General features: G+C 45.4%; 1 protein-coding gene across 1 annotated transcript in view; it reads left to right on the top strand.

Moving 5' to 3' along the window:
* Positions 1-12623, top strand: part of CLYBL (citramalyl-CoA lyase) — a gene marked incomplete at its 5' end in the record, with an annotated part of 181936 nt that overhangs the window by 87378 nt on the left and 81935 nt on the right. The window contains one exon of the mRNA XM_082484639.1: positions 4606-4795. Coding sequence (XP_082340765.1) covers positions 4606-4795 — 190 coding nt within the window. The remainder of the gene's footprint in view (positions 1-4605; positions 4796-12623) is intronic.

Raw genomic sequence — 12623 nt, 5'->3', positions numbered from 1 at the left:
GCCTGCTGATGTTTATAACAAACAACTTCTCGCTTCTTTTCTTAATTAGAAAGAATTACTATGCAAATTGCGGGGCTTTGTAATTTCGTAGAAGTTTTCCTTTGTCTTTGGCGGATTATTTGTGTGCGGTTGTGAGCTACTCCCGAGTAAATTCGACATAGGAAAACCGTTATATTTAGTCTGGTTTTGGTTTTGTTTTTTGCATGTATCGGAGAAATAATTTGTGGGAGATTTGCTACATTAGCTGGGTTGTGTTCAGTGAAGTCTTAGGTCTGGGTCACTTTTGTCCTTCTGCCACAGCACCACAGATACGCAGGGTTGTGGTCAGTATGCAGATACGTGCATACGGGTCAGAAATACACTTTGGGGAAATTATCCAGCTTTTTAAATGGTTTTATTTAGATGCCTAAAAATGCTCTTCGGAAACACTTGCCAACACTGTGTGAAAGATTGGAGAAGGAGAGATTTGGCCTACTGAGCAATGGATATTTTTCCATGCTTTAAGTAGATCACGGTGTAGCATCTCTTAAAGGATGATTTGACCTAGCAAATAAACAGGCAACAGAGGGGCAGATTAAAGTGCTGATCCTGAAAATCACTTGCGGGAATACTTTGTGAGCGATACGTTGTTGGCTGTGATGAGACTGTACAGGTGTGTGCAGTTAAGTGTATGTGACAGTATGAGCAATGCTGGAATATGAAAATCCAGTTTACTGCAGGGAAATGTGTATAATTTGGGGTAATTTTACTGGTTTGCAATCACACTGTACGGCTGCCATTGCAAAGTGCAATGTCTCTTAGCAGTCAAAAAGGTTTTGTTTTCTCCTTCCTGAGGATGAACTATTTGCTCTTGGGTGAAACCGTTCTCAGAGGATCACGAGCAACTTTAACTTGCCAGCTACTTTTACATTTTTGATGAAGACTTTAGTAGAGTGTTATGTTTGCTGAAGAAATTTAGTTTCATTTCGGAGACCCAAGAGCATTCAGCTTGCTGCTGGATGCTATGAATGAAAGTATGCTGCTGTAAAACAATTTAATGAGCATTACTCAATAGCCTAGTCCTTGTTTTAACGTACAGTGCTTAAAGGAAGAAACATTGTCTTCGCAAATTCATTTGGCTTCTGTCCATGTGTTTAGTTTAAAGCATAGTCAAGCTTAGTTTGAATCATTAAAATACTTGCAGTCAGGAAACATATGTAAGATTTTCTTCCTCTTTATGGCACGGGGTTAACAATATAATTGAGATTGCAGTGCTGTGTGGGTTTTTTTGGTCCTAAAAAAAGTAACTGCCGAGGATGTTTTTATTCTATCAAAATAACAGAAGTCAAGATAATCAGGATAATGTTTCCTACCAGAGTAGCTAACTGCTAATATGCATAGCACCCTGGGCCTTGCTACTGTTTTAAAAAGATCCGTAGGCAAATGGATTTCTTAATAAATCCACTTCTTCCTCTACATTTCATTTTATTGTAGAACATAAAATATGACTATGCAAGGAAAATGCACACTGAGAACAGAAGATGATTTTTTAAGAATATATGTCGAAATAACAGCATATGAAAACATTTATTGCAGTCACACCTAAGCATACTTGTTGAAAACTCTTATTTTACATGTACATTTCTAGAGCTCTCTGTTTTGAAAGGAGAAGGATGCTGTGTTGGTCCACTGACGTCAGTTCCTCATGCACCTTTCTTTTTTTCTGGCCATAACTCTTGGAAAAATTATTGCTTCTTCAATTTGCTAAAATGTTCCCCAAGACTAATAATTTGACACATTGACAGTATATTTTTGGAATAATCTGTGCCCTGAGAAACCTGTGTTTTGGGCCCATGTGGCTACAAAGTTGATTAGCTGAGGAGGAGATACCAACAGGGACTGGGCAATAGTATTTCTAACATTAAGCCTATTAGGTGATGGTATTTTAATGGATTAAATCTACCACTTCTTCGGAGTCAGGCAGTCTACAGAAGCCATACTCCTCCCCCTTCTAAACAAAAGTTCATAGACCTTAGTGATGACACCTGACTAAATCTGGTCTGCAAGTAACGGTTTTACCTACGCGATACTACACGCCATTGTGCGTGGTAGGCAGAGCAGAGCTGCCTTCGTGGGGCTTGCAGCAATGAGAGGGAAACCAGCTGGTCAAACAGCCCTTGGTTCAATGGTAGCCCGGAAGAAATCCTGGGAAACATGTGTGACAGGAGATACATCTCATCTCAGCACGCTCTGAGATCATGGTGTTAGCCACCTCTATTGAGGTTTGAGTTTTGGGTGGGTTGGAGAGTTGGTGAGAGGCAGTCATTAAGGGTGCTTCAGGGGCTGCTTGGCTCTAGGCTGGAGTTAACTATTAATGGGCTGAGCTCTTTGACTCCTTTGTGCCTTTGGGAACTACAGGGTTGAAGCCATCAGAGAAAGAGAATAGAAACTAATCACTTTTGTCCTCTCATATATGTTTAGTGAAGGGCTGCAGACTTCTTTACTGACCTCTGTGTCACACTGAAAAAAGACCCTCCTCTTTCCATTTGAGATAAACCACTCTTCCACCTCCTCCTTGCTCTCCCAAAGTGTACTACTGCAAGGAAATGGGATTAAGTGGATTTAACTAGCAGCCACTTGAGTTGCTGCAAGTTGTGTTACCATCCCCACTTCAACACGAAGTGGGGGACATGAAGTGGTTTGTGGCAGAGGGGCAAAGAGGGTACTTAGGAGAAATGCAGTGGATGTCGGTTGCATGTTTCCAGGTGTTGTCAGGACCTCCAACACATAAGTCTTGAAGCTGTTGCAGTTAGAGATGAAGATTTATTAACAAGGGTAGCACTGGCACTTGTAATAAAATAATGTCGTTTCTGTTTAACGGCAAAACTGCCCCTTTCTTAGGCTGAATGAAGGATTACCAGGCGTATTACAAAGAAGAATCTGGCAGCAGTGTTTTGTGGACTCGTAAAGTGGGTCCACCCAGGACGGGCAGACACATAGCAGTGGAGAAGGTGGAATAGTTGTCCTCTTCAAGTTAGTTTACTGAGATAAAATGTGATAAAATCTTTCTTCATATTTTTAACCCAAGACACATATATATTCAGCATTTAGGGTGCACACTCTGGGGTAGCTTAGAAAGGCAAGTATCACTGTGGTCTGTCAGCGACACTCCACGTTGGCTCTGATTTAGATTGACTGAACTCATTTCCGAGCATTTGAGAGGGTGAGTCACGTCCTCTTTGAAGAAAACCCATGTGCGCATGTAGCCATGTGTCATCCAAGTGTAGCAACTTGGGAAGCATTATTAAGAGGGGCATAGGAAAATGCATGGGTCCCTGACATGATGCGATAATGACATGTTCAGCGTGGTGCTAGAAAAGCTTTGCATTATTCAAAGTGCTGAATAATATACATGATGATGCATAATGGTGTTATATGGTAGGATTATTTTGTGGCATAAGTGACTTGTGCTCTGAGTATGAAGGAAAATTGTATTATTTTGTCCTCGTTTTTGATGTGGCAGAATAGGCTTGGGGGCTACAGCGTGAAATGGGGAGGAACGGGAACAGGCAAAGGGGGTTTTTTTGGAAGGCCGTGAAACACAGTGGCACCCTCTGCAATTTATTTCTCTGTGCTTGTAATTATGGAGCAAAGCAAGCTCCCTACCGCACCCGAGGGCAGCCTCCCCCGACAGCCCCACTGCCTCCAAGTGCGTCAACCCGGCTCGTGCTTGGGGTGGGTTAGCTGGTCCCTCACTGGGAATACTGGCACAGGGTGGAGACCGCCACAAACCTGACGCCTACGGACCATACAGGTGCCACCCACTCAAGCCATGTGGCGCCACAGGCTCACACCTGCACTGATGTGTGGTGCACAAAGCATTTATAAATTGTAAAAGCCGCCACAGCCAACAACCTTCTGATGATGCTGGTGGGTTTATGAGCTCTGTCGATGGAAGTCTGTGCTGTGGATCTGAAGGTCTGAAGGCTTCTGAGAGGATGCACTGGGATTAGTGAGGTTCCACATTACATGGGGGTTTCATTCCTGTTTTCCTCATTTCCCCCTCCATCCATTTTACTTATTTAAAATTTGCATGCAAATACGTTTGTTGATATAATGCTAAGGTTGCAAAATCAGTTTCGCAACCCGTGTTTGTTTTAACCAACACCCCTGCTTCATTCACAGCATGCCGTCCAGCTCCTGCAGCAAACATGGCAGATAGCAGCCTCCTCCCTAAATCAGTCCCGACGCATTCCCAGCACAACCTCCATAGTATAGAAGAGACCCATGACAGGGAAAAACCAACCACCACCCTTCTGTATTTAATACTTGCCATAATGCACAGAACAGGCAGCGTAATTAAGGCTGCACGGATAACCTCGGCTCTGGCAGTTCTTCAGTTCTGAGCGTTTAAGGTTGCAACTTCTTTTGAACATAGTGGGTTTGGAGGTTTATTAACTATAATACTGATATCTCCCCACCTTGATGCTTCCTAAGGAAAAAAAAATATATAAATAACCCCAAACCAACCGCTATCTAGGTAGGAACATTTCTCTTTTAATATATAGTCAAGTATTCTTTACAGCATTGTAGCCAAGAGTCTAATTTCAACAATATTCTTTACAGGGTGGAATGTCCTCTGCCAGCTGGTGTTCCTAAGCTTAGTTATCGCTTTGCATCATCTCACAAGTATGTTCCCAGGCGAGCTGTGCTGTATGTACCTGCAGATGATGAAAAGAAGATACGAAAAATCCCGTCACTAAATGTAGATTGTGCGGTGCTGGACTGTGAAGATGGTGTGGCTCTGAACAGAAAGGTAATTAAAAATTATCTGTGTGATATAATCAGTGCTAAAGAGAACTTGTGGAAAAACATTGCCTTTGCCTTGGGGAAGTGACAACCAGAGAGACAAAGATAAATCGTAAGATATACAAAGTAATGTAACAGTGATAGGCTTTGTGAAGGCATTGGGAAAACCTGCTTACCCAGAACCGAAAGCCGTCCTGTGTGAGTAAGTGGGGAGGGAATTTTGAGGGAATACAGAGCTGGGTGTAAGCTCTCATCACAGAAGAGTGGGAGATACTGCTATTATTGCTGCATATTTCTTAGGGAAGATGGGGAAATGGGCTGTGAGAAAAGCAGCAGGATGGGGTTAGTTCAGAGTCACCAGGTGGGGGGTTTGTTGCTGAAAGGAAAGCATCTTCAGATTGTGAGCAAAACAGTGTGGGTCTGGGTTCGAGCCTTGGGGTGTTTAGAAAGAGTCACTTTCTGAGCTTTTTGGAAGATGTGCTGTTAGGGGTGTTTCTGAAGGAAGGAGAAGTTCGAACCTGAGTGCACCAGGGTTTGGAGAGCGATTTAGACTGAAGGAGCTGCAAGAAAGCAGGCATGGAGAGCAGCGTGGGAAAGAGATGTAGATGTGTTAAGTACCAGTGCCAAGTTTTTGTTGACGTTGAATGATGAAAGAAGAGAGAATGTACTAACATACATTCAGTTTTGCTCGTGAGCAAATTTTTTAAATATCTGAAAATAACCATTTAAAAATGTTTCACATCTTAAGCAATGTGTATGAGAAACTGGTGTAAATATTTCCTAGTGAAAGGTATTTCTGAATGGGAACATGTTTGCCATCACTTTTGCATAATTTTTATATTTGTCAGTTTTCTTGTCCGTTTTATAGTGCTTCAAACTACAGCAAACACTGTTTAAGGTTTGAGTAGAATGTGTTGTCCAGGAAGTTATGAAAACAGACTTGAAAATTTTCCCGTGTCATCTCAAAAATGTGGATGAAATTTTAGTCTTTTCTGTTTCTTGGGAGTTAATGCTTTCCAGAAGGACTCTCTTGGGTACTGCTCTCTTCAGCCTTCAGGTCTTTACAGGTATGTTGGAAAGAAAAAAAGTTTACAGGGTTTTCATATATCTATTTTAGTTCTGAAAACTGAAAATAGCATTGCTGAATGTTCACATGTACTTCTCTTCTGCTGAAGGCAGTTGGAAAACATTTTCCAGTTGCTAAAATTCTAAGTGGAAGGCTAAGATTATATCTGCTGGCGCTGTGACTTAGTATTGTTTAGGTCATATTTGGGAGGCTACTGCTGTAAGATGATGCAAGACACAATTGTGTATTAAACTGTAGTATTTTTAGGTGCAGCTTAATTATATAAAACAAAGCATTCATAGAAGAAGCATGTATTTTTAATAGAGGATGACAGCAAAACAAAATTCTGTGATCAAGATTACAAAGTTGATAGTGGTAATTTCTAAAGGGTCATGAAATTCCGGCTTTGTTGAAGTGAAGGAGAGTTATGCCACTGGGTATCAGCTCTGCAGAATGAAGGGGAAAGACCCATCACATCAGGAGAGGTGCTGGAGCTGAGTAAGGCAACCCTATCTGCTCCTTGTGTAACAACCAGTGCCATTGAGAAAAGGTGATGGGTGATAGTAGTAGGTGACTCTCTTCTAAGAGGTACAGAGGCACCCATCTGCCAACCTGATGCACTCTCTAGGGAGGTGTGCTGCTTACCAGGGGCTTGTATCAGGGATGTCACCGAGAGACTACCAAGCCTCGTACAGTCCCCTAACTATTATCCGCTGCTGTTGTCACATGGGCACCAGTGATACAGCCAGGAGCAGCTTGAGGGATATCAAGAAGGATTATAGAGCCCTGGGAGCAGTGGTCAGGGACTCTGGGGCACAGATAGGTTTTTCATCAGTCCTCCTGGTCAAAGGGAAGGGGGTTGACAGGGCAAATCGAATCTGAGAAATCGACAAATGGCTACAAGACTGGTGCTACAGACAGGAGTTTGGCTACTTAGACCGTGGGACTTGCTTCAAAAAAGTGGTCTACTGGGGTCTGATGGGGTCCATTTGTCAGAGAAGGGGAAAAGCATCTTTGGTCAGAGGCTTGGCAAGCTCATGAAGAGGACTTTAAACTACAGTTGCCGGGGAAGGGGAACCTCAATCCATCCCGCTTCTACCAGTATGATGCCAATGCCAATAATAGATGCCCAGAGGTCAGCAGGAGAACACCTGGAGCGCAGCACAAAGGCATACCAGCCACTCCAGCTGATAAGTCAACTTCATCAGGGGCCCAACTTAAATGCCTCTATGCAACCGCACATAGCATGGGCAATAAACAGGAGGAGTTAGAGACATGGCAGGTTTGCAGGGCCATGATCTTGTTGGCATCACGGAGACATGGTGGGATGGCTTCTATGACTGGAGTGTTGGAATGGAAGGATGCAGGCTCTTCAGGAAGGACAGGCAGGAGAGACAAGGAGAGGTTGTCACCCTCTATGTATGTCAATGACCAGATGGAGTGCATGGATCTCCGCCTGTGGATGGATGAGTAGCCAACCAAGAGTTTATGGGTCAGGATTAAAGGGAGGTCAGGGGCAGGTGATGTTACAGTGGCAGTCTGCTGCAGCCACCCAACCAGGAAGACTGAGAGGATGAGACTCTCTGTAGACAGACAGGAGCAGCCTCATGTTCACAGGCCCTGGTCCTCATGGGGGACTTCAGCCACCCCAATATCTGTTGGAAGGACAACACAGTAGGACAAAACAGGATGTTCCTGGAATGCATCAATAATAACTTCCTTCTCCAAGTGATAGAGGAGCCAACAAGGAGAGGTGCCATGCTGGACCTTGTTCTCACCAACAAGGAGGGGCTGGTGGGGACTGTGAAGCTCAGGGGCAGCCGTGGCTGCAGTGACCATGAGATGGTGGAGTTCAAGATCCTTAGGGCGGCAAGAAGGGGGCACAGTAAGCTGACTGTCCTGGACTACAGGAGAGCAGGCTTTGGCATCTTCAGGGATCTGCTTGATAGAATACCATGAGATAAAGTCCTGGAGGGAAGAGGGGACCAAGGAAGCCAGTTAGTATTCAAGAATCACCTCCTCCAAGCTCAAGAGCAATGCGTTCCAACAAAGAGGAAGTCAGGCAAAAACACCAGGAGGCCTGCATGGATGAACAAGAAGCTCCTGGACAATCTCAGACTCAAAAAGGAAGCCTACAGAGGGTAGAAGCAAGGACAGGTAGCCTGGGAGGAACACAGAGAAATTGTCCCAAGCAGCCAGGGATCAGGTTAGGCAAGCTAAAGCCCTGATAGAATCAAAGGCAACAAGAAAAGCTTCTATAGGTATGTCAGTGATAAAAGGAAGACTAGGGAAAACGTGGTCCCTCTCTGGAAGGAAAGGGGAGACCTGGTCACCCAAGATATGGAGAAGGCTGAGGTACTCAATGACTTTTTTGCCTCAGTCTTCACTGGCAAGTGTTCTAGTCACACCACCCAAGTTGCAGAAGGCAAAGGCAGGGACTGGGAGAATGAGGAGCTGCCCAATGTAGGAGAAGACTGGGTTCGAGACCATCTAAGGAACTTGAAGGTGCACAAGTCCTTGGGACCTGATAAGATTTACCCATGGCTCCTGAGGGAACTGGAAGATGAAGTTGCTAAGCCACTATCCATCATATTTGAGAAGTCATGGCAGTCCGGTGAAGTTCCTGCTGACTGGAAAAGGGGAAACATAACCCCCATTTTTAAAAAGAAAATAAAAGGAAGACCCTGGGAGCTACAGACCGATCAGTCTCACCTCTCTGCCTGGCAAGATCATGGAGCAGATCCTCTGGGAAACTGTGCTAAGGCACATGGAAAATAAGGAGTTGATTGGTGACAGCCAATATGGCTTCACTAAGGGCAAATCGTGCCTGACAAATCTGGTGGCCTTCTATGCTGGCGTTACAGCATTGGTGGATAAGGGAAGAGCAACCAACATCATCTACCTGAGTTGTGCGAAGCATTTGACACTGTCCTACATGACATCCTTGTCTCTAAATTGGAGAGACACGGATTTGATGGATGGACTACTCAGTGGATAAGGAATTGGCTGGATAGTCGCACTCAAAGATTTGCAGTCAACAGCATGATGTCCAAGTGGCAACCAGTGATGAGTAGCATTCCTCAGGGGTCAGTATTGGGACCACTGCTGTTTAACATCTTTGTCAGCGACATGGACAGTGGGATCGAGTGCACCCTCAGCAAATTTGCTGATGACACCAAGCTGTGTGGAGCAGTCAACATGCAGGAGAGGAGGGATGCCATCCAGAGGGACCTGGACAGGCTGGAGAGGTGGGCCCATGCAAACCTCATGAAGTTCAACAAGGCCAAGTGCAAGGTCCTGCACATGGATCGGGGCAATCTCAAGCACAAATACAGGCTGGGCAGAGAATGGATTGAGAGCGGCCCTGGGGAGAAAGACTTGGGGGTGTTGGTGGATGAGAAGCTCAACATGAGGCAGCAGTGTGAGCTCACAGCCCAGAAAGCCAACCGCATCCTGGGCTGCATCAAAAGAAGCATGGCCAGCAGGGTGAGGGAGGGGATTCTGCCCCTCTACTCTGCTCTCATGAGACCCCACCTGGAGTCCTGCATCCAGCTCTGGAGTCCCCAACATCAGAAAGACATGGACCTGTTGGAGCGTGTCCAGACGAGGGACACAAAGATGATCAGAGGGCTGGAGCACCTCTCCTGTGAGGACAGTCTGAGAGAGTTGGGGTTGTTCAGCCTGGAGAAGAGAAGGCTCCAGCAAGACCTTATAATGGCCTTCGCCTTCCAGTACTTAAAGGGGGCCTACAGTAAAGATGGGGAGGGACTCTATCAGGGAGTGTACTGACAGGACAAGGGGTAACAGTTTTAAAGGAGGGCAGATTTAGTTTAGATATTAGGAAGAAAATCTTTACTCTGAGGGTGGTGAGGCACTGGAACAGGCGGATGCCCCATCCCTGGAAGTGTTCAAGGCCAGGCTGGATGGGGCATTGAGTAACCTAGTTTAGTGGAAGGTGTCCCTGCCCATGGTGGGGGGGTTGGAACTAGATGATCTTTAAGGTCCCTTCCAACTCTAACCATTCTATGATTTTATGCGTTCAAAGCAATTAGGGGGAAAAATAGGAACTTGAGATGACAGATTAGCCCCTGACTGAGCTTAAATGCAAAAAGGAAGCAGACAGGAGGTAGAAGCGGGGACAGGCAACCAAGGAGCAACACAAGTGTTGTCCAGGAACGCAGGAACAGAATGAGGAAGGTCAAAGCTTGGCTGGAATCAAAACTGGTGAGGGATAAGCAGGACAAGAATGGCTGCTACAAGTGCATCAGCAGCAAAAATAAGAAGGAAGACCAGGGTAAGAGTGGAATCACTGCTCCATGAAGCATCGGGCCTTACTGTTAGAGTCAGCTCACAGGCTTCCTACGTTGTATCCTAAAAGCAAAACTTGGGGGAGGGAGATAGCAGCCGCAGTAGGGGAGGACAGAGTTAGGGTCTATTCAAATAAGCTGGTCCATAGGACCAGACAGGACACACTGGATTCTGCTGAGGGAGCTGGCTATCATCATCCTGAAGCTGCTGTCTGTCATCGCTAAAAGGTTGTGGTGGCTGGAGGAGGTTGCTTATGCCTGGAGAAAATCAAAAGTTGCAGCTGTCAACGGAAGGGTTAAGAGTGAGGAGCTACAGGCCCATCAACCTAAGGCTAGTCTCCAGGGAAGTGACAATACTTGTTCTCATGGAAGGTATTTTAGGGCACACAGACCAAGGCAGAATGGACTGATAGGAGCAAATAGTGCCTGACAAACCTGATTCTTTCTCTGAATAAATTACAGTATGAGAGCTGAATAAATGTTGTCTACCTTGACTTTAGCAAGGCATTTGACATTGCCTCTCATAAGGTCCTGGTCGTCAGCCAGAGAAGTGGGCTGGATGCATAGACTATAAAGCGAGTGGCAGTTTGTCAGGAATCAGGTGGTCCATGCTGTGTGCTATTTTACACTTACCTTTGCTGGGACCAATACTGTTTAACTTCTTCCCTAGCAACCTGGTTGATGGGATGGAGTGCGCTCTCACCAGGTTCATGATGAAACCAAACTGGGGTGCAGTTGATATGATGGAGGGTACAGCTGCTCTTCTGATGGGACTTTACAGTCGGAGGAACAGCCTGACAGAAAGGTAATAAAGTCCAAGAAAAGTAAAAAGCAAATTCCCAACATCAGGCTGGGGTAACCCCACGCACCCGTACAGGCTGGGGGATGACTGCCCGGGGGCATGTCTGCCAAAAAGGCCCTGGTTGCTGTATTACAGCAAGCTGACTGGGGTCAGCAGTGTGCCCTTGCAGCAAAGGTGGCCAACTGCCTCCAGGGCTGTGCTGGCATGGGTACAACCAGCAGGTCCAGGGAAGGGGGCCCCTCCCCTCCACTTGGCTTTTGAGGGTCTCCCTTGGGAGGGCAGAGGCTGTGCCCAGCTGTGAGCCCTGGGACAAGAGAGAGACTGACCAATGGAAGGGAGACCAGGAAGGGCAAGAGGAGAGCCAGAGGAATTGGTTTTGTTCATCCTGGAGGAGAGATGGCTGAGGGGGCTTTGCTGGCTGAGGGAAGCTGGATGGATGGCAGAGCCAGACTCTTCTCAGAGGAGCTCAGCAACAGGGCAAGAGCAGAACAATGCCCACAGGTTGCATGAGGGGAGATGCTGCCTGGAGACAAGGAAAAAAAGTCTTCCCCATGCAGGTGGTCAGACACTGGAAGAGGCTGTCCAGAGTGGTGGTGCATCCTCCCTTCATGGGGATATTCAAGCCTTGGCTGGATGAAGCCATGAGAGACCTGGTGTAGAGCAGTAGTTAGCCCTGCTGTGAGGAGATGAATGGATGAGTTTGTCTCCTGAGGTCCCTTCCAACCTGAATTAGGCTGTGTGATTGCATGATCTAGTAGCAAAGCATAATTCAAAGTGATTGGAAGACTGAATTTCATTTTTAGATCTGCCACAGATACTCAAGAAGACTTTGAGACTCAGGTTCTGTGAATGTGAAGCTGAAATTATTATTGCTCTTGTGGCTTAATTTATTAATGTTTCTGAGGTGTTTGGAGACTTTGTGTGAAAGATATGTCAAGAACATGCACTGAAGTACAGTATTCAGTGGCCCATTGCAAATGGGTCATCTGAAAGTGAAGAAAAACAAACACTGGGAAACACAGGGCAACACTGAATCTGTCCTTTAATCATTTTTCTTAAAACAAGTAGTACTGATGAATTTGACTATTTATTCCTGTCTTTTATATATATTACAAAAAAGGCTACTTAAAGATTTTCTTGAAACTGCTGCCGAAATGTTGGGTTTGGGGAAAATCAGGACCTGGTTGAAGGTTCACAGTGCCTTGCGCCAAACTTACTTGTCTACAGAATGCCTTCGCTCACATCAAGTCCAAGCAGCAAGTTTGAACCACATCTTTACAAGTCTATTTTAACAAGATGCTGTGTGGTTTATGTTAGGATTAAGTTAGATTTGGAGAGATCAAGAGTCTGGAATGTCGGCCACTGTTTGGTTGCTCATTTAGAGGGAAACAAGGAAGATGAGCTTCCTATAACACAAAATGATAACATTTGCAAAAGTGCATCTGGTTGCAGTAGCTGCTTCTGAAGCTGCAGTCATAAATTAAAAATCTTTAACTATTTTCTATACCATATTTTCTCTCAAAGAAATTTTGGAAGATATCCTCCCTTGTGCCCTTCCCCCACAACAATGTTTTGTAATGGCTTACAGAGAGCACCAGAAGAGAGGAGCCCATATCCGTTCCCATACCCATAACCATACCCATAACTATACCCTAATCTG

The sequence above is a fragment of the Vanellus vanellus genome, assembly GCF_965231255.1.
Source record: "Vanellus vanellus genome assembly, chromosome: 1".
NCBI classification, from domain to species: domain Eukaryota; kingdom Metazoa; phylum Chordata; class Aves; order Charadriiformes; family Charadriidae; genus Vanellus; species Vanellus vanellus.
This window is presented reverse-complemented; position numbering and strand designations above follow the sequence as displayed.